Raw genomic sequence first — 22,496 nt, forward strand, 5'->3', positions numbered from 1 at the left:
TTGGGGTTTGTTTATTCACTTGTGGATTGAATGCTTTCCTCAGATCTGATGTCTCATGAGATGTGCGGCAATCTCGTGCGATTTGCTGAGGTCTCACTGGATACGGAGGCTTATTTTCTCCGATTTTTGCTCGCTTTGTGAATTGCACAACCTCAGGGGTGAAGTAGTGGCCAGTCAAAAGCCAGAGGGATGTGATTAAACTCAATCTGGGACACTTAGTTCAGCCTAGTTCTGCCCCCGAGTTGGGCTTCAACTAAAGCAGGGGACCAGCGCTCGCGGGCGACGTGTCATCCCTGCTGACTTCACGCAAGCGGCTGTCTGCTTCCCCTCCGCTTTGAGATACCAGCCGCCGGAACGGTGACAGTGCGTCAGTCATTCTTGGAGCCATGACAACCCAATATACAACACGACGCACCGACGACAGCTTCATCTCCTGAGACAGCTTGACAGACAGGACAGGAGGTTCATACGGAGGCGAACATGAAGAAAAACATACGAGCAACTAGGGTTACTTTTGACGTCATTATTTCTGACGTTTTGCATTGCGAATACATGCCATACCCGAGTCAGTAAACATGAACATTTCCCTTCGTCAGAAGCCTTACTTTTCACTTTTAAAAATAAACTGATAGTAACCGTCACCATCTGATATCACAGATGCAATTGGTCACACATGAATTGAACCCATTTGAACTTTTTTTTTTCCTAACCAAAACAGCAGCACCAAGGTGGTGGAGTATTACATTCATGAAAGTGTGGTGCCATTATGAACTGAATGTCTTCAAAGTCGTGACGTCTTTAAAGATCATTAGCAGTGCACGCTAGGAAAGGTTTTTGCGCCATAATTTTGTTCATGTCCATGTACTATTTCCTCAAGTATTGGCCATGCCTCGTCCCAGTGTTTCATTACCCATTGTCCACTCAAGAAAATAAAGGGGAAAAAACACCTCCCTTTTTCCCAGGAAAAAATCCGGTCATTTCACAGACATTTGTTGTTCACACGCACATTAAAAAAGCTAGTTAATAATACACTGGTAATATTGTTCAATATGATTCCACTTTTGTATTGCATTAAGTCCATGCTTTATGTATGAATACACCAGTGGAAATATTTAACTCAGCCATTTTTTGGTGTATGTTCCCAAGAATTTAAAATATGCAACAGTAACGTGATGATATGATATTTATCGCTTTCCCCTCCGGCGATTGCTGTTCCTCGCTTGCACCGAACATCGCCGGCAGCCGTCAGTGTTTATTTTGCACTTCCTGCATGTCAGAGCACGTATCCCTGGTATACCCTCGCCCTTCTCTTCTCTGTCCGCATTAAATATGTAGCGCACAAAGCGGTTTTTTTCCGCATAGTAGTCCGGCTGGAGAAATATTCCCAACCTTTCAGAATCTGTGTTCTGAAAATCCCGAGTCTCTCTTTGATGGGCAGCTGAAAAGGGCCTAAGTGACCCTGAACTGGCTGTTTGAAGTTCAAACCAAATTTCACACTCCCAAGTGTAACTAGTTCAGGGACTGAACATTTAAAGATAAGAAAGAAAAACCTTTATTAGTCTCGCAATGGAGAAATTCTCAATTCACAGCAGCAAAGTTATGAAAGGAAGAAGTACAACAACAAAATATAGGAGCTGCTGGAAAGGCAGCCACTCACGCGGCGCCATTTTGAAGTTAAAATAACAAAAATAACACAACACAACACATAGGACACAGACAGTCGTGCAATCTTCACCACTTTTCTGCATACACTTTGTTGTCTGAAGCAGTTATAGATGTCAGGTCTGATGAGATTGTGCAAAACTTGCTGAGGATCTAAAGTAGCCTGCAGTGCTTTTGATTTAATGCTGCAGTGATAGTTTAAATACAATGAGGGCTCTCAGTCACATCCTGGCCCAGCTGGCCAAAGTGTCATCCTCCACGGCAAGGGTGTCGCTTACACTCCTACGGTATCGCTATTTTTTTTTTTTTTTTTTTTTAAATAAGCCAGGAGGATTTGACAATCCCAGCATAGCCACACACACAAACACACAACAGGAGGTCAGCAGGATCGAGTGTCACTCTCTTCTGGCCTCCCCCGCCTGCCCCAATGCGCCACACATGAACCTTCTCAGTCAGTGAGCTGCCCTCCATATACCTCGCAGCATCTCTCTGCATGGCCGCCTGTCAGGCCCCGCATCCACATTCCTCATCCTAAAAAAAGGCAAAGCACTGCAGGAAGACCAGGCCAGGGAGAGCTGTTTTATAAGAGTTACTGCAGCCGTCTTACACGTGAGGCAATAAATGAGCCTTTTAAGTAACTATTTGCTCTTAACAGCATTCTCAGCATTCCTAGTTGCTAACCGAATCCGGACTTCATTACATTTGTGCATCCACTGCTAGAAAGGGTTAAAAAAAAAAAAAAAAAACATCTATGCCAAAATTGGCTGATTATCTGCCTTGGCACTGGACAATGTAGGTTGCTTAGCTAGCATTCCAGCCCGATACCATATGGGTGACCACTGTTGACCACTGATGGGTTGGACCAATTCCTCAAAGTCAAGTCATTATATGTACAGTAACGATATATGCTCATGTTAATTTTTTGTGTTAGCCTTGGTTAGTCTGACTCCCGCTCAGCCCCACTGTCATATGGTGTTCCACAGGGTTCAATTTTGAGGCCCCTGACGTTTTCATTGGATTTGCTGCCCCTGGGTTTCATGGCGGCGCGGGCACCCGCAGTGCCTCCTCTTGTTGTCTTTTGTCTGTTTTAGAGGGAGGAAATTTCATCTGTGCTGTATGTTACACACACAGAACATTTGACAATAAAGTTGTACTTGACTTCACCGCTATACAGATGACAGTCAGGTCTATGTCCCACTAAGGAAAAAGTACACTTCCTCTTTAAGGGCACTTTTGTCCTGTCTGGAGGAAGTCAAAGCCTGAATGGCACTGAACTTCTTAAATTTAATTGCAAAGAAAACAGAATTTATGGTGTTTCGTCCCAGCGGCCTAACCTATTGAATCAGCACCCTTGGTGTCTTGTCCAAAGCCAACAGTCTCGTACTTTTTAAATTGTTTAATCCATCTACTTTTTTTTTCTTTTTCTTTTTCTTTTTTTTTTACATTTTGGTCACCACTTAGCATTACTATGTCTGAAAACTACTTGTTTACGAGACCGGACAACACTCCCGCTCCCTTTCCACTGCTCCCATTTTTGTTTCTTTACATTGTACAGTAATTGTCACATTGGTCCGATACAGGTCCCGAACCAAAGCCCAAGCTACGGGGCGACTCAAGAACATTCCGCGTCTGGCTGGACCCCAACCAGTATCAGCAAGACATGACGAGCAGCATTCAGGCGGGCACCGAGGACCCATACGAAACGTTCAACATCATCATGAGACGCAAGCCAAAGGAGAATAACTTTAAGGTTAGAAGCGCAACAACAGTCTTCAAGTCTTTCCTTTTCTGTGGCACTGACATTCATCCGGCTGTGGAAGCTCTCAGGTTGGGGCCAGGGCATCTGAGATACGGCCTATCCAATGCCCCTCTCAGTGGAAGCTTAGCGTAGGAACAATCTCTTCAAAAATAAAGGCTTATTAAGGTTAAACGGAGGCAAAGTCCCAATGTTTTTATGTGGGTCAAGTTAAGTTTAAACCCCACAAGAACTCATGCGTCAAACTCCACCTCGTGTTTTTGTTTGAAAGCGACTCAAGTGGGGCTTTGTCAAATCTGCTATTTTCCGATGCGGGGCACATTAATTTGCCGTTTTTTTTTTTTTTTACCCACGCCGAAAGAACGACAGATGTTTTTCGTTAGGCGTTAGGAGCTGATGGGTATTCACAGAACATTCTTCTGCATTTTTGATGTTCAGCACAGATAAAAGCAAACATGTTTCTTTCCTGCTGATTGACGCACGGGACATGAAGCACCTTTGAAGCTCATTAAAAACAAATTGACAGATGTACAAGTTTCACGCTGTCCCATCAAAGCCTCCTGTGTGATGTTGTCATGAAAACACGAAACCCCCTCAATTTTTCTGTCTTTCTACTGGATGCCTGTCACATTAGGCCGTTCTGGAAACCATCAGAAACCTGATGAACACAGAGTGCGTCGTTCCGGACTGGCTCCATGACATCATCCTCGGCTACGGCGACCCGGGTAGCGCCCACTACTCCAAGATGCCCAATCAGATCTCCACATTGGACTTCAATGACACCTTTCTGTCCTTGGACCACCTGCGCTCCTGCTTCCCCGGTTCGTCCATTAAGGTGGTCGAAGAGAACCCTGAACTGCAAGTCCCGCCTTTCAGGTGAATATCAAATCATTGTTTTTAATTCGAAAAGAAACGGGTATCTTATCCATCCTTTGGTCTCTGTCTTACAAGAATAAAGTTTCCGGTCTCAAGCCAAACTGACAAAGGGAAGAAGAGGAAGGCAAATGATGAAGTCGAGGAGGAAGCGGAGGACAAACCCTTGATTGTTGAGCCCTATGTCACCCCCAACCGTGGGCCCTACCCTTATAACCAGCCCAAGAGGTGACAATCCATTCTTAAATCCACTTTCCCACTAATTTTAACATGTTTGGTCATTGTAGTGTATCCTCAAAAATAGCAATGAAGAGGCAAATCACCCATATGCTGTCGGCTTGGCACGCTAAATTCAAGCTAATCCTGCGTTTTTATTTTTTTCATTTCCCACTGCGCATTCTCAAAACTGATGACCATGATCGACCACTGAGCAACCCGCACTTGTTTCCGTCACCCTTGTGAGACTGGCTCTGCATGCAAGCGTAACATTCGCATCAGAGTTTATTCCGCGCCTTTCCAGCTGTGCCATCCTCAAATGGTACACGGACGTGACGATGACGAATCACGCATAGTCTTGTCTTGGTCTGTGAAGCTAATTGTTAGCATTTATGCTTATTCTGGTCGATGATGCAATGATGATTCAGCTGTATGTCATATTATAGATTCTGTATTCATTGTGGTGCTAATGCTAGCTTGTTATTTATGGATTTATTTATTTGTCATTTGTAGCCGCGGATCCTCAGTACTTATTTTATTTAGCCATTTAGCTGTCATTAACATTCTGCACTTATTTTCCTCTTGTTCTATCCTGGACTCAATGTTTCTGAATTGCATTGTCCAATTTCAACCTCAAATCAGTTTATGTTGTCTGGCTAATTACCTGTGTTAATAACATCGTTCCAGGAACACAATTCACTTCACGCCTACTCAGATCGAAGCCATCCGAGCTGGCATGCAGCCAGGTCTCACCATGGTAAGTTGCTTGACACTGAATCGTTTGAATGGCAGTCGTACACACCCCCAGACATGCAAAGTGTCATGGGAAGCAGCGTTTTTGTTTTTTGGGATTTTTTTTTCTTCTTCAACCCGAGTCTTTGGAGTGGACATTCTACCGGATTTGCACATCTATAATGGTCTATGTGCTACTCAACCAGCCTTGACCCCACCATTCCAGCCCACTACTCCTGTTTCTACAGGCGGTTACAACTTCACACGTACCTTTCTAGCGATAGTGCTGTCATTGGTCCTTGACAAAAGCTTGGAGTTAATTTAAGGATGCAAGTCATGAAACGGCCAAACACGCTTTGCTTCTTGATAGTTGTCGCCGTCATTAGGAGGAGCAATAAACACACGCCGGCCACCCCCCGGCCGCCTGCCTCCTCTTTCATCTCGGATGATTATACGTTGATTTATTCGGGGATGCTAAATTGCATTCATTATTTTGCAGCGGAAATGACTCACCTGAGATGCTTAGATGAGATTTTTTTTTTTTTTTAAACAACTGCCCCCCTGCTGAAACAAGCCTTATTTTATGCTGATGGGAGGGAGGCTTCAAGGATACTGATGCTTCCTTTAGCTTTGAACACGCAGTCGGTTCCAGCATGCTTTGTTCCAATCTGACAACATAAGCGAAATGAACGTCATTCACGTCAGTGTCAAATTGTCAGTCATAAAACTGTCATTTACTGTACAGGCAGCGTTTTAAGTCATACAGTAAATCTCCGCAAATCTTACAATACATGTATCACAAGCAATCAATCCAAAAAGTATCATTTCAAACTGATTTGAAATGCTTTTTTTTTTAATTTTTGTTTGTTACAAATTAGTGTGTGTCTGTGTGTTTTTTAAACACGGTTTGTTTATTATAGCATTATTTTTTTCTATATACAGTATTATTGTTATTATTTATTGTTATTTTTATTTAGTTTTTGCTTTTAACTCACATTTCTTCTTTAATTCTCTTTTCACCTTGTGTTTGTTTGGTTTTTTTTTTGTCTCCAGGTTGTCGGACCGCCAGGCACCGGCAAGACTGACGTTGCCGTTCAGATCATCTCCAACATCTACCACAACTTTCCAGATCAGAGGACACTCATAGTCACACACTCCAACCAGGTTAGCCCACTGTCATTTACATGACCTTACACGTCTTTATAAGCTGGGTCTCACGTCTTTCCCTGCCCGTCTCTCGTCCACCAGGCTCTGAACCAGCTGTTTGAAAAGATCATGGCCCTGGACATTGACGAACGTCACCTACTGCGTCTGGGCCACGGGGAGGAGGAGCTGGAGACCGAGAAGGACTTTAGCAGGTGAGGACGGCTAAGGCGGTGATGGCACGCCACAGATCGTGACGTGAGATGGTGTCTATGCAAACAAACGTCCAAGAACTATCTTATAACTCAGTCAAAGCCAACACACACACACACACACACACACACACACACACGCACACACACATATCCACTTGCCCAGCTGCCCGCAAGTATAACAAGTCTACGCCAAAAGAGAGACAGAGCCACCTGATACTCCCATGTTTTTATCTTGGTGAGACATCCTCAGCCTCTTTGGCTTCTCCCACAATTCACCCAGCGTTTCGTCCACTTGTCACTACTTCGGATCGCCAAATACTCTGTGTGGTGCTGGTACAGGGGTGGGCAAACTACAGCCCAGCTACAGTTACTTAATATTGATCACATTCATCTAGATATTATATACACCTTTTAGCAACTAATAACTTAATTGTCAGGGTTGTTTTTGTAACACATTGACCCAATGAAGGCAGGCTCTATTTTCAGCAAGATGCATCTATAAAGTAAGAGCAAGGCTCTCAGTCCTTCCTCACCGCACAGTGCACTAGGGAGAAGAAATCTAATTGAGCCATAATATTGGCATTAAAACCTCTGGTCTACATTAAGGCCCCTTTTGATTAATTATTCATTAAGTATTTTTACAGCACCGACGCAATGACTAATTGCGGGTCATGGTGTAATCACACAAATATAAAGGCATGACTGACTACGCGTCAGTGTTTAAATGCATTAGAATATTACATCAATTCTTCAGCCTGTCATTTTGGAGTCGCCGGTGAACTCTTAATGGTTTTAGTGCAGGGGTTCTGAATTAATAATTGAAAAAGGTCCACTTCGAGACATTTTATTCAAGCCAACGAATGCGATAATATCTTGCATGCATTGTAATGCAAGACCATTTTTTTCATCATGAGCTGTGAGATAGAATACAAAAAAGATATCCCTGGTTGTCATTCTACCAAAATTTGTTCTCGCGTCGCACACCCCACAGTAGTAGGGATGTGGGGGGGATCAGTCACTAATTTGCTAAAATAGGATCATTTTAGCAAAGTCCTCAAGAGAGGTTGGGGGGAAAAAAAACCATAGTGCTAGAGTTTTTGGGATATGTCAATGAACGCATGTCACGGACATGTTGGTCTCACATCTCGGTTTTAAACTGGAAAAATAAAACCAGAATCTGCTTTCTCAAATATGACTCGCTAACCTTTACGTTTTTTCAGGCAACATTTCCATATAAATAGGCCAGTGCCATAGAGTATTAATGAACATTTTTTTGCTGTTACTATTTATAGTTCCCTTATAGGCAACCTTGTTAATTACCGCCTCATCCATCTGTAGCGCAGAGCAAATTGCACCCTATAGTGGGAGAAACGTGGGGGGGCAGGGGAGGTTATGCATGTGCCACCGTGCCTCGTTTCGTGTATGGGCGCTGTTCAGAATGAACGTAGCGTGCGCTTATGAATAGCGGCCAGGCAAGTCTGTTTGTAAATTATGCAGGGGGGGGGGGGGGGAGAATGGGGAAAGCGGGGTGACATGAAAAGAAATGCACTCCCCGTAGTAGCGTTTAATGCGGCCTCCGTCTGCCGCTGGACGTCTCATTATAACATGCGAGCGCCTCTGCTTTTAGTACCCCGGTGACACTGAGCGCCAGAGATTTTTAATTAACACCGCGTATGCGAGAAAGGAAAACGTGGTGAATGCCAAACAACTAAAAAGAGTGGAAATGCCATTAGTCTAGTCCAGTCCAGCCTGCCAAAAAAGCAGCACATTTTTAAGGGTGTTTTTTTTTTTAAGAGAAAAATATCATTATAAAATGGTCCTTTTTAAAAACATGCAATAATAGCACATAAAGAACTCAACCATTTTTGTTACTTTTTTTTTTTTTGCTTCAGTGCAGTGGACATTGTCCTGTTCCTGCCCGTATGCAAATTGCTGAAGTCATACAGACACACGATGCATGTGAATATTATTACATTGTTTTTTGTGTTCAAATATACATTGCTGAAAGGGTTAACACCGTCTCATGTTATTTATCAACCTGACAATGGCAGTTTCCTTAGTGCTAGCATTAAGTTAGGCGAGGCTACGTGGTCATTTTAAACACAAAGCACATAATTGTCTTTGTTTTATGTTTACTTTGACAGTGAACTTGAAGTAGCAATAAAGATAAACCCTTTTTTTTTTTTAATTGACTGCCAAACTGCTGCTTGCCCTTAAATCAGTTGAGTCTCCCCGCAACCATACTCTGTTCATATCTTACATTTTTGCTCAGAGGTCTAAGCAAAAATAAATAAATAAATTGCCCAAATAGATGCTACTTGGTGTGAATTAGACTTGTGTCTCCAGCCCAAGGTTACAAGCAGTAACGTGTATTGGCCTGTATGTGAGAGCAGCTTCATCACAGGTGAGTCCTCCTGGGCATCAAGGTCACTTCCCTTTTTATTTTTTTTATTTTTAAAGAGTCAGGCAAAAAGAGATGGAGCTGGGCCGTTGTCTTTTTAGTCCTGTGTTGACGGAGAATCTTTGCACACCGTCTAAAAATAGCATAACCTCTGAATCTCCCACTTCCTGTCTGTGTGTACCTAATGCCGCTCTCTGATTGCGTTGCTTTAACACTAATCAGCTGCATGAAGCCGAGCACACATATAACCCTCAAGGATAGGCTAAACTTGCTTGTCCTCCCCTAAGGAGAGAACTGCTACATCTGTCAATACTTCAAATGAGGGCATCAAATCCAAAAAGGAAATGGCGGCGATTAAATTTTTTTTTAAGCGTACAGTATGTCTCTCTCCCTCTCTCTCTCTCAATACAAAGGAAGTCTTAAAAAGAACGCCATGTTAAATGGCTGAAGCCATATTGTTATGAGCACATTTAACCAAGTTGTCGTCATTTCCCCAGAAAAAGCGTTTGACGTGTTTGCAAGAAAAGGTTTGCAATTTTATGTGACTGAAAAAGTCATATTTGAAAAAAGTTTCTCTACCCAAATTGTGAAACCAAATTTGACATATGACAAAAACACTGAAATTGAACATGACTGTTGATGAACCACACTCTGCTGTTGGTCTGCAGGTACGGCCGCGTGAACTACGTCCTAGCCCGACGACTGGAGCTACTCACGGAGGTGGGGAGGTTTCAGGAGAGCTTGGGTGTCCCCGGTGATGTCTCCTATACCTGTGAGACAGCAGGACACTTCTACCTCTATCAGGTAAGCGGTTGCTTGTTTTTTGTTTGTTTCTTTGTTTTATGCCGTGCGAACAAAATCTTGCCTGCAAGCTGAAGTCTCATGTTATTTTGAGTTCACAAAACCCCATGAATGCATCTTTTCCCGAGGCCGCAGATTTGCACCGAGCCAATCTCAAAGCAGTCATGTATTTATGGGCGGAATATGCAAATGTTATGAAAACTTTTCACGGTTGACAATTAGCTTCTCCAACAAAGGGCAATCATTCTCACACGTGTGAGTTTGTGTCACCAGTAGTTTGTGTGTCACATTTAAACCGTGTGATGAATCTTGAACTTTGTTTTAGTTTTTTTTTTCTTTTTTTTCAGTGGTGTGTAATCTTTATCCGTATTATTAGTACGATTTATTTGATACCTTATTGTCATCCGCTTGTTGCTATGTTTTGCCCGACACCGCAAATAATTTACGCAGAGCCGGCGAGACGGTGTCAGCCTTCAGTGTTTATTCCCAAGACCTAATTATCACCTGACTCTTGGGTCGTTGGAAAGATGTCCTCATTTCTACGCCGTTTATTGAAGTTGCATCCCCCCTGCACATGACAAGCTCTGAAATAGAGATCCCCAGACTGCGTTGTAATGTGTTGCACAAACCCAATTCCAATGAAGTCGGGACGTTGTGTTAAACATAAATTAAAAAAAGATGACAATGATGTGCAAATCATCTTCACCCTATATTTAATTGAATATCCTACAAAAGACAAGATATTTAATGTTCAGACTGATAAACTTTGTGTTTAGCAAATCATTAGCTGAGAATTTTATGGATACATGTTTAAAAAAAATGAAACTGCGACATGGTCATGTTTATCGCTTTGTTACATCACTTTTTCTTTTAACAAGACTTAAAAAAATGATTGGGAACTGACGACACTAATTGTTGAAGCGTTGTAGGCGGAATTCTTTCCTCATTCAACAGTCCGCTTCCTTAAAGCGCTACACGTTTTCAACAGGCGACAGGTCTGGACTGCAGGCAGGCCAGTCTCTTTTACTTCGAAGCCCCGCTGTTGTAACACATACCGCGGTTAGATATCGACACTGAGTTTCAAAATCCTCCATCCGCACCCCTCACTCACCTCCACTCCGTCAACAATTTTTTTTTTTAGGAAGCATCATAATCTTTCGGTCGCCCTGGTCATCCACTCTGTTGAGCATGCTGCTGGAATTCAGAAAACACAAGTTACCTTTACTTTCACTTGCACTCATCAGTCAACGTACCAATGTATTGAAATTGTGTTTTTTCATCGTTGTTTAAAAAGATTGCGTAAAACCCAACTCCCGAGCCGCATTGGTAAAGTCGCTGTTGAAGTCGCTTTCCACAGAGGGTACAGATACTTTTAGACCGAGGCTGCCTGCCGGTTGGTTGAAGCCGCTTTATTAGGTTCACAGCTGGAGCACCCCCCCAAGCGTGTGCCGATCTGCTCTCATTTGGCTTTAGAAAGAAAAAAAAAAAAAGTTCAAGGCAAGTTGTCTGATGTAGCATTTGGAGTGGGCAGAAACGTCCGGAAAACCAACCCCCACACCACCGTAGTGAGCGCTTAGATCCATCTGACAGTTCTGTGCTTCTTGTTTCGAGGGATTTCTTTTGTATTTAGAGGCCAAATAGAGGACATTCTAAAGAATTGACATCTTTTCCATTGTGTACGTGACAGGCTCGATCCGCAGATACTCGATCCTGGTATCATTCAAAGGTCAAATAAAATCTGCATTGTCACAGATGTCATGTGCCTTTTTGTCGAAATAGTGTTGAGCCCTTGAACACAGAGGTGAATGCCTTAATTGCCTGCCATTTCGAAATGTTACATGCCGTTTTTTTTTTTTTGGTCTAACATTTTAAATGAAAGCATGTCAGTCACATGTCGGTCGTTTAATTTAAAATCCATACAATCTCAAAGCCTCAGTCACTGGCCCCGTGCTTCTGGCCCTAGCTGTACGTAATGGCTCATAACATCCGCCGCATGTCTTCTGCAGGTGATCTCCCGGTGGGAAGAGTACCTGAGCAAAGTGAAGCCCAAACAGGGTGCGGAGGCGGAGGTGGAGGCCGTGGCGGCGTTCTTCCCCTTCCACAAGTACTTCTCCAACGCTCCCCAGCCTGTGTTCAAGGGCCGCTCCTACGAGGAGGACATGGACATCGCGGAGGGCTGCTACCGGCACATTAAAAAGATATTTACCCAGCTGGAAGTAAGAACGTCATGCTCATAAACACTCGCGCGCATTCATTCCGGAATGACTGTGTTATTTATAGAACTGCAATTAACGGTGGAGCTCATTCACGTAACCACAACAACAAATAACAGATGTGAACGTGTAATCAGCGTTGACGGTGGAGAGGCGCCTCGACTGGTCCCCAGTGTAAAGAAATCATCACTATATTGACTATTTGCAGATATGATGTCATGTTTCCAACAGCCAATACGGGCTGAAGGTGTTTATTTACTCCCCTGCAGATGACGAGATGAAGGAATTGAGAGGAGGGCTTGATTTATAGCATTATGAAATTATTATATCATATATTGCTGATGTATCACAGTTCATGTCAAGTGAAAGTGGAGTTAGTAGCTAGCGCCGCGCAATTATTTGGTGAAGTTGGTCCTCAATTTCTTGTGTAGAGTATGTGACAAATCATTTGGCTAAAACGCAGAAGCCTTGGCAGCGGTCTCACAGAGTGCTCTTGTTTTGCCTCTTTTTTTCACTCTTATCATTTCTACTTAGCACATCGAGTATTCTTATAGAGACAACAATACGATATCAGATTTATGAGAACCGTGAGGAGGCCCTTTGAAAAAGCAATAAAGGCGTTATTGACTGGAGGTAATATCCCAACATGCCCGGTGACCTTGATTTATCCGGCCCCGTCACCTCTCCCCTTTTCTCACTCCTCCCCCCGCCCCCCCCCCTCCCTCGGCCTCGCCCATGCAGCAGCAGGACGCCCACTCTCGAGAGCTGAATTTGCGGATTTGTCTGCCATGTACAGTACAAATGTCACAACACAGAATGGGCTGAGACTCGGTTGCCTCCGTCGTAGGCTACTTCCTGGTTCACACAGAACAGCGTAAAGATAACACGGCTGCACCATTTTTAATTGCGGAGCAAGAGAGATTGTTCAGTCAGCGTCCCAAAAAAAAATAATAATTAGAAAAGTCATACTTCATCCCGTGTGCGTCATTTGTTCATTAGAGTTAGCAGGCTACTTCCTGATTCATGATGCAGTGTAAAACACAACCTCGGCTTGACAAATGTACCTTCTTATGTTACTTTCGACTCTGTTCAGCCATTTGCTGAAAAACTCACCTGTTATAGCCTTTCTGAAACGCCCTAAGATGCCCTGCATAAGGGTAGTAGTATCTGGTGTCATGGAAGTACAGTGTTCCTTTGACTTAAGTTCAGTTCATTTCGTCACCCCACTTTAACGCAAAACACTCGTATCTCAAATCATGTTTTCCCACTGAAATGAATGAAACTGTCCTGAATCCGTTCCATAACATGCCAATAAAAAATTCTGTAAAATGTTTTTATAAGAATAGCACCCTACACTATTGTTCTGTATTTTAAAAAATGTACACTAATAACATAAAATGATTTTTTTCTTTTTTTTTTCCAAGAAATTATTTTAAACCTACGTGTGCATGTGAACTTCATCTGGCCCAGACCCATCAGGCTTAAAAGTAAACCTCATAAATATTGGAGGTTGTGATTGGTTTCATATTTCGACGAAAATAGTAATACATCAAATATGTATGACCCACCGTGTGGTCCTGGTCGCTGCCCCCCCAGCCTTGTTCTCCCTCCACCCCCAATTCAGGCTTTGTTTCCTTCTTCGCTAACACAGATAAGGATTTGCCGATTTGCCTGGTGATAACCACACACTTGCACCTTATCTCGGGCGAGCATCGCGATTGCATCGCGTCGGTGGGGTCAATCAGCGATAACCACTCCTTCTGCAGCACTTCATCATGACAAAGAGCAGAGTGCGCTGAGACTTCGAGGCAGAAGGATCTTTTCCACCGTTTATATATTTTTTTTTATAGCTGAACCTAAGGTCAAAAGCAATACTGTCAAACATTTTTTTCCCATATGAAATGGAAATAATCCATTCCGAGGTCAAAATGTTGCTATTATAAAGCCTTCGTGAGCTGTGTAGGCAGTTTTTAACATATTAACATTTGGGCGCTGGTGTCTCACTGTTTGAAGAGCCTCTTTCTTCTTTGTTGTGTTATCATCCATCATCTGGTACAGCAATCCTCTTATCCATCATCATTCTCAGCAATCTATCATTTTGCCACCATCACCTACTGAAAAGTGAAGTTGGATAGTTAGATGACAAAAAAACGCCGTCTTTGGTGGCCAATTTCTTTTAAAGTCTGACCTTGCGTTCCGTCTCCTCCGGTAGGAATTCAGAGCATTCGAGCTGCTCAGGAGCGGACTGGACCGCACCAAATACCTGCTGGTGAAAGAAGCCAAAATCATCGCCATGACCTGCACGCACGCTGCCCTCAAACGTCACGACCTGGTAGAACTGGGTTTCAAGGTTAGACCGCCTTATCCCTCTCGGTGGTCTTTATTTCTGTAGCTCATGTCGGTGTATTAAAGTTGCTCATTGTCCTCATCAGTACGACAACATCCTGATGGAAGAAGCTGCTCAGATTCTGGAGATCGAGACCTTCATCCCACTTCTCTTGCAGGTATTCTTCACTTTTGACTTTCGAGAAACGTGATTATACGAGTGTGGTCCTCGTGCTACTCGTGGCACAATGGCACCCTCAAGTGGTACTTGAAAGAATTACCACCCAAGTACAGTTCAGTTGTGTTCAACTTATTAATACCATTTTCCTTTTTTTAGGCACCGGTTTGTTTGTTTTTTTTTTTTTCGGTGCTCAGTCCCACAAACGATAGCTTTATTGAGTCGACTTTTTATTTATTTATTTACTTTTAACAACTTGTCAGCTTAATTATCAAACCGGAATTAACCGAGGCTCCTCTCCGCCCAGTCCCATAAAAAATGGTCAACAGCGCTTCTCGTTAAGATTTCCATTGGCGTATATTGCTGTCGACGACGTGTAAAGAATTAATGATAAAGGCCAAATAAACCAAAGCACTACAAATCATACATAGTGAGAGTGTGCCCTCAGTATGTTTTCATGATCTGATCCACTGCCCGACCCTCACATTTTACCCCGGACAGTACGACGCCCATCATCAAGCCTCCCACCACCTGACTCTCCGTGTTCATTACTGTCTGACTGATGGCCGCCAGGCAGAGTAATGACGCGTTTCTTTGGTAGTTGCGCCTAATTGTCCGTGATAGCGCTAATGTCTGTTTACAGATGAGATCATTAAGCACATCAGCCCTCGCAACAACCACGCCAGAGCTCGTCTCTTTAAGATGTGCTTTGTTTTTTTTTCTGTTTTTTCCTTCCTGAATGAGTGAGTCATACTTAACTGGCAGGTGTACGTCAGAGAAAGATGAAATCCTTCATTCCCCCCACAACCCCCTCGCCGTAAAGCCAATACAAATTATAACACCCTGTCATGCTTGGCTGATATTTTGCATAAGGCAAACCTGCAGCACCCCAGAGACAACATGGAGGGAAAAATGTAACAGTGGCTACAATGTAGATGTTAGTGAATCCCCATGTATCACAGGGTGTTCCAGATGTCAAATGTGTTTTTCCGTGCTGGCAGAACCCAGAAGATGGTTACAGCAGGCTGAAACGTTGGATCATGATCGGCGACCACCACCAGCTGCCCCCCGTCATCAAGAACATGGCCTTCCAGAAGTACTCCAACATGGAGCAGTCGCTCTTCACTCGCTTTGTGCGCCTGGGCGTGCCAACCATCGACCTGGACGCGCAGGGACGCGCGCGTGCTAGGTCGGTCGCCCAAATGGGACCCGTTTCGTTTTTGTGGCGTTGTCTCGTGGTTTGTAACACGCGTCCGTGTCGCATGCCCCCATCCAGTTTGTGTAATTTGTACAACTGGCGCTACAAGCACCTGGGGAACCTGCCGCACGTCCAGCAGCTGCCCGAGTTCCAGGTACCCAACCCCGGCCTGACGTTTGACTTCCAGCTCATCAACGTGGAGGATTTCAACGGCGTGGGCGAGTCGGAGCCCAACCCTTACTTCTACCAGGTCAGTTAAGGCAAGCCTTGCAATCTGGCCTGCGCAAACACCATTCAATGCAACATATATTTCATACTTTCCTCAAACGCAATCTATTCATAACAAAAGCCATTTCTCTCGCGCTACACCAGCACACAGACCACCGCCTCCATGTTTCCTTTTGACAGTTGTAAAATGTACAAAAGATGAATTGTTTGTAATGTATGCATGGAAAAATGAGAGGGCAGGAACTAATAAATTATATTTTCCACCCTCCCGAAAAATCCGCAGTTATCCGTTAAAGCGTGTCGGGTAGAAAATGCTACACTGGTGCTAAATCATGAGCCTCCGCGCCAACCAAGAAATTAAAATGTCCCCGTTCCCGCTTAAATGCATCATGTAAATGTCATCGGGTGGACAGCGTGCAGGCTCGTGTTTCCCTGAACCTTGCGATTGTTCCAAAATGCAGACCATGTGCGCTTCTCGAGCCTCCGGGTCACATGAACCTCCGCTCTGTTTGACTGTTGCCATTTTCCGCGCTCCTTCAGGGAATCACCTACGATCCCTGACTTAGACAAGGCGCAGGCACACTGGACACAAGCTGAGCAGACAGCAACCGACATGTCCTGCTTTGCACTCTCAACCAAATACTGTTTATCATCTCAAAAAAAAAAAAAAATAAGAGGCCTTCGCTCTAATCGATGCCGTATTTCAAGTGACAATGGGCTGTGTCATCGACTCGCACAAATATCCCGGATCTTTAAAAAAAAAAAAAAGTCGTCAATTTGAATTCCAAAACATCGCTCTTTGTTATCTTTCAAAATGACACTTGGGGACATTTACACTCGAACATCTGTTTGAAGAACTGCAGTAATTCAGTGTTGATCATCTGGAGTAGCAGTGATGTGATGGGGAATATTTAATTCATCGTTTGGATCCACCCTTCTCTCCCTTTTGCATCATATGTAGTTTTCAACTGGCCTTGTGCACACCATTCGCTCGACTTTGTTGTCAAGATTTTGCGCTTCTCGGGAGTGATATGCTAATGAAGCCCCGTCTATAATTAAGAGGACCGGCGGAGTCTAATTACCGCCTCGCGTTACTGTTTACTTCTACTGCGCATCACAGTCAAAACGCGTTTAGTTATCTGTGCGGTTAGATTGTAAGGTTACGTCAATACGATCACAGTCGTGGGCAAGAAAAAATGTCAGCATAGCATCGAGCATCTGAACGTGCGCCATTTGCAAACAAAGCGCTAACAAAGTCACACTTCCTGAGGTGCGACTGGTGTGGCTGGATTCCGAAACTGTTGATGAGGCTGCATCGATAATTAGCAAAGATGTGAGGCTTGCGGTGCTGGTTTAATTGAAACAGAATGAATAATGCATACCGCTGGCCATTCTTTTTTTTTTCTCTCTCTCTTTTTGCTACATTTGAAGGGTAGAGGGGAACCTTGGACGGAGTATATTTATTCTTGGGATTTAGTTGAAATTGGGTTGAACTTAGGTTAAAAAAAAAAAAAGAACCCTCAAAGCAGCTTGGCAATTCGAAACAGCAATTGTCCTCCACAGATGCATCCTTAACAAAGTTCACTTGTCTCTCTCTCTTTCCGTGCAAAGAACCTGGCAGAGGCCGAATATTCCGTGGCTCTGTTCATGTACATGCGTCTGTTGGGCTACCCGGCCGACCGCATCAGCATCCTCACCACCTATAACGGGCAGAAACACCTGATCCGAGACGTCATCAACCAGCGCTGCGCCAGGAATCACTTCTTCGGACAGCCCAACAAGGTAAATCTCTTGACTCCACTTAGCTGTCAACGTCACATCCACAGCGGAGCCTTGTCGCCGCCCATCTCAACAAAGTGGGGGCGTGAGAGCGTGCACACGTAAGATTAAAAAGGATCGTGCACGGAGCAACGGGCAGCTCCGACGTCTGTCAGGGATGCCGTCGGCTTTTTCTGGAGCCAGCCCACATTCTCCACGTCGCTACTTGCCAATGTTTAGTTTTTTTCCCCACACACTGTGCCTCAGGTTAAGCTTACCGCTCTCCTCTTCCTTCTTCCTTCCAACCCACAATTGTTCCACCTTCTACTCATATAAAGTCCAAAGAATGCAAGTAGGGCCCGCCCACAAGACGTCGTTAGGGTGTGGGTCAGCGTGCCTCGGGAGGTCTTGTGTGTCCCATAAGATTTGTTATTTAAAAAAAAAAAAAAAAAGTTGAATTTTATTCCTCACAGAATTCATAATACGCATACACGTTGTTCATTTGAAATTTTAGGTGTTATACTTTGTCCACTCGCATTTGCACTCGCGCTAGCCCCTTTCTCACTGCAATAAGAGGTGGGCAGAAGACGCCAAAGAACACCTTCACACCTCCGATGCGCTTTGCTCTTTTAATATCAATTTTAATCATGTTCCAATAGCGTCGGCACGACAGCTGCAATTTCAACACAAAGGTATAACGGCATGCTGACAGTGATTCTCGTTTATGTAGTAATAAACATTATATTGCTGTGATTTTATTTTTAAGGGGTGTTGGGGGAGGGTGACATTTTAGCTTGGCAACAGCATCTCTCAGCATTCACATGACTGTCATGTCTTGGTCTTTTTCGATGTATTCTGTTGTGACAGTCAGTCAGCAATTGTGCTTGGTCATGCTAAATGTCCCGCGACGTTATAAAACTGCCAGTGTCATTGGGTGCGCTGCTGGCTTTAGTCAGAATGCGTGCCTCATGACAAGCTGCTGGGGCGGGCGGGAGAGCTGGGGAGTGGGTGGGAGGCACAGGAGTGGGGGGGGGGGGGTGTTTGACAAGGCTGGGAGATCTGAGGAGAAAGAAAGATGGCCGCAGAAGGAGATGGACATTTAAAAGGTCACCATGCCTGAGCGCTGGCTCCACCGTGTACCGACAATGCGTCATCGGGGCCAAAATGGAGAAAATGTCAACGGTAGGATTCTAATTAGAAAACAGATGTAATGAGACCCAATGCAGGAGCTGCGTCCGACACAAGGCTTGACGACACCTGCTGCTATTTTTCCCCTTGCAGCCAAAACAAGCATACATCATGTTCTGTTCATCTGCCCACGTGCTAACTGTTACCAGACATCTTTTACTCTTTTGGGGGGGTGGGGGGGGGGGATTTCCCTGCAGCAAACAGCTGACCAGTCATGCCAGTTTAAATGCTACTACGTTACATCCGATCTTTGGCAAAGCACGTTAACTCCTTATGGAATGGAAAAAAAAATTCCAAGTAGAAGCATTTTTCTGGAAGCAATTTGATTTTACTAGTCTTTCAGCGGGTGATGTTTTTGTACAAATTATTGGCCAATCTAAAGTAGTTGAAATGGCGTGCTCTCTTGGACGATGCATTATTAATGGTTGAGCAAATGCGCTGTTTTGGGGGTCTCCTGAAAAGTGATGATTTTGGAGGTGCCGAGGACTCATTACACTTGCATGAGCAAAGCTAAAATGAAGGAAGCGAGGTGGACGCAAATGGAGCCAAGAGGGCTGAACTATTTTTAGAAGGTACCCCAATTATGTCACCAGACGCATCATCCACTCTAAACAAATAAACAAATCTCTCTTCCCGTGGGAGAAAAATGAGAGGAACCTTAATGATCTCTGCTCATAGATGATATTGGTCACACGCGGATGGTAAACAGTTAATTAACTGTTGGCCCAGTTCAACTCGATTGCTATCCAAAACAGCAGCACCAATTATTATTATTTATTTATTCGTCTTGAAATTCCAACATCTCAGTCAGCAATCCCAATGGCGGGATTGTGTCATTCGTAACCTACTTGGATGGTGTGATTGAGAGCACGCGTGCCATCCTCCAACCGCAGCCGTAGCCGACCAGCACGTTATTGCCTCTGGTGCTGCACCTGTTCCGCACAGCAACAAGAGACCTAAATAATACTGGCCCGCCATCACGTTAGCCCTGTCGCTCGACTTATGCTGGCTTCAGCTTGTGGCATCAGCGCGCTGCTTGCTGTGTTTGTGAGCCACTTTGGCTTCTCCATACTGCCCAGTGTCCTATTGATCCACGTCAACCTCTGCGCCCTCCTCAAGTGTTTTGTTGAATAAACACTCAATTATGGAGGGTTTCTGTTCACACACCGACATAGCACCAAGCGGGGAAGCGACATATTGGGCTAGCCCGAAGCATAGCCGCGGCGTCCGTTAGCCCGTTAGCCTGTGAGCTGGCTAGCGGCTCGTGCCTCTGGTCATGGAGGGTAAAAGACTGGCAACGACTCGCTGGGCTCTATTCTAGCCACCCGCATATTTTTGCGGCTGAAACGTGTCGGGATGTACTCTGAGCATAAGATAGGTGTTAGTTGTAAAAATGTATTTAACTGTTGAGAGGCTTTTAATGATTTTTTTTTAACTATCACAAAGAAATAATGCTTATGAGTTGTTCAATACGGCTTCCGATGGGTGGATAGAATTTCAAACTGCACGGAAAATACTAATGACAAACAGCAAATAAATTTTGCAACTAATCTTTGACATAATCAATGTTGCTCTGTTCACAGCGGTTGTATAATTAGGTTAGTTGTTCGTTTCTTTTTGGTTGTTTGGTTAATTTATTGGTTGGTTTATTAGCTCGTTTCTTTTTAGGATGCTTAGCTAATTCCTTTTATGCTTTTTGGTTTGCTAGTTTGTTGGTAATTCAGTTGTTACTTTGTTGTTTGGCTCATTGGTCAGTTTGTTAATTGGTTAGCTAGCTTCTTTGTTTTATTGGTTAGTTTGGTGGTTGGTTGGTTATTTATTAGTGCCTTTGTTGTTTAGTTGGTTGGTTAGTTTCTGTATTGGGTGTTTGGTTGGTTTATTTGTTGGTTCTTTGGTTAGCTAGTTTGTTGGTTAGTTGATTCTTTTTATGGTTGGATGTCTAGTTTCTTTCTTGGTGTGCTAGTTGATTGGTAACATAGTCCCTTTGTTGTTTGTTTGGTTGGTTTGCCTGGTATGTCATTGTTTTAGTTAGTTTGTAAATTATTGGTTCATTTGTTGTTGTTGTTTTTTTTTTGCTTTGTCAGTTTGTTGGATCACTCACTCAGCGCATTACACAAAAGCTTCATCGCCAATGTCCTTAACATTTCGAGCCACAAGGCCCGAGCTTTCAAATAGACTCATCAGCCAGTGTGGCAAAGTACAGTGGGCGTACATCATAGTTGCATTTTCTAGATTTCAAAAGCGTTGTTGTGCTGCCGGGCTTGTATGTGAGCCATCGAAGTATCCTTGGTGCACACTCTTGCCGTGACGGGATTACCACCGTGTCAAAGCAAATTGGCTGACTCGTTCCCCTCCTTTTTGCCACCACTTTTCACTAATCCCTGATCCTGTAGCAGCCCTGGCTCCCCCTTGAGTCTCCGGGGTCCAGGTAAGAGTCAGAGTGGCGGCAAATGCCCCCGTAAGCCTTCTTAGAGACAGCAGTGTGTCACGCGGTGATAACACCCACACAAACGCAGACACCTTCTTGTATCTTTGGTGAAGGATTTTTTTTCCCCCCTCTCAGGCTAAATCTCACTGCTGAGCTAAAATGCACTCTCATTTACTTTGCATAGAGGAATCAGCTCAAGCGCTTTTATTCGATTCGGGTGCTCAGTAACAACACTATGGTGTGTCTTTACAGGTGACGACTGTCGACAGGTTCCAGGGTCAGCAGAACGATTACATCATCCTCTCGCTGGTCCGAACCAAAGCCGTAGGACATCTCAGGTAACAACCCCATTGTGTGTCTTTTGAGGTGGTCATCTGAAGACCTGCTTTGTTTCTCATTTTTATCAGATGAGAAATTAATCTCGGTTTGTTGGTTAGCTAATTTGTTTGTTGGGTTGTTGACTTCTTTGGTAGTTAGTCCTTGGTTGGTTATTTAGGTCCTTTGTTAGTTGGTTAGTTCAGTCCTTTCTTGGTTAATTTGCTGGTTGGGTAGTTTGTTTAGTTAGTTGGTTGTCCCCCCCCCCCCCCCCCCCAGTTGGATTATTTGTTCACAGATTGACACAAAACTATATTCACAATTTCCACAAACTGCCGGTGAAATAAGAAACAATTTGAATCGTAAAATCGGTTTTGATTTGACGGAACGGCTCGGAATCATTACATTTTTAAAATGAACTGCACTTCAGTCGACAAACAAACCACTGCGGTCCCCCACAATTTTCATTCAATTAGATGAGCGCTCAGCAAGCGGCGCATCTGGAGAGAGATGCCATTGTTCTCCGCTAATTAAGTCAAACATGGAGCCGAGACAAAGACTTGCAAAGGTCCGACTTGTAACAGTCATTCAGAGGAGCTGTCATTCTTTGTCCTCTCAATTCAGTCCGCATTTTTCACTTTTTCGTCTCTTCTCCCTCGCTGTCTTCCCGCTTGGGGAACCGATACCCCTTCCCTCCTCAGCCGCCGCAACGTCTCGTCTTGTAAGGGCGGATAATTGAGACGGAACCCAACAATACTTTGCCGGCCTGAGGCCGGAATATGCCGTCTACCTGCGCAGCTCGCCGCTTTGGCTCAGCAACTTTCACCCACACTCACATCGCACTGTCAGGAAAAAGAAGCAAGCTA

General features: G+C 44.1%; 1 protein-coding gene across 1 annotated transcript in view; it reads left to right on the forward strand.

The window, feature by feature from the left end:
* aqr (aquarius intron-binding spliceosomal factor) overlaps window positions 1-22,496 on the forward strand; it is a 42,105-nt gene that overhangs the window by 13,452 nt on the left and 6,157 nt on the right. The window contains exons 20-33 of the mRNA XM_086127724.1: window positions 3,243-3,412; window positions 4,053-4,294; window positions 4,370-4,519; window positions 5,195-5,264; window positions 6,293-6,403; window positions 6,488-6,597; window positions 9,667-9,802; window positions 11,806-12,015; window positions 14,225-14,362; window positions 14,445-14,516; window positions 15,517-15,704; window positions 15,792-15,963; window positions 17,553-17,723; window positions 21,568-21,653. Of these exons, the coding sequence (XP_085983850.1) occupies window positions 3,243-3,412; window positions 4,053-4,294; window positions 4,370-4,519; window positions 5,195-5,264; window positions 6,293-6,403; window positions 6,488-6,597; window positions 9,667-9,802; window positions 11,806-12,015; window positions 14,225-14,362; window positions 14,445-14,516; window positions 15,517-15,704; window positions 15,792-15,963; window positions 17,553-17,723; window positions 21,568-21,653 (2,026 nt within the window). The remainder of the gene's footprint in view (window positions 1-3,242; window positions 3,413-4,052; window positions 4,295-4,369; window positions 4,520-5,194; window positions 5,265-6,292; window positions 6,404-6,487; window positions 6,598-9,666; window positions 9,803-11,805; window positions 12,016-14,224; window positions 14,363-14,444; window positions 14,517-15,516; window positions 15,705-15,791; window positions 15,964-17,552; window positions 17,724-21,567; window positions 21,654-22,496) is intronic.

Source organism: Hippocampus guttulatus, chromosome 13 (assembly GCF_054856545.1).
Source record: "Hippocampus guttulatus isolate MCC_2025c chromosome 13, RoL_Hgut_1.0, whole genome shotgun sequence".
Taxonomy (NCBI): Eukaryota; Metazoa; Chordata; class Actinopteri; order Syngnathiformes; family Syngnathidae; genus Hippocampus; species Hippocampus guttulatus.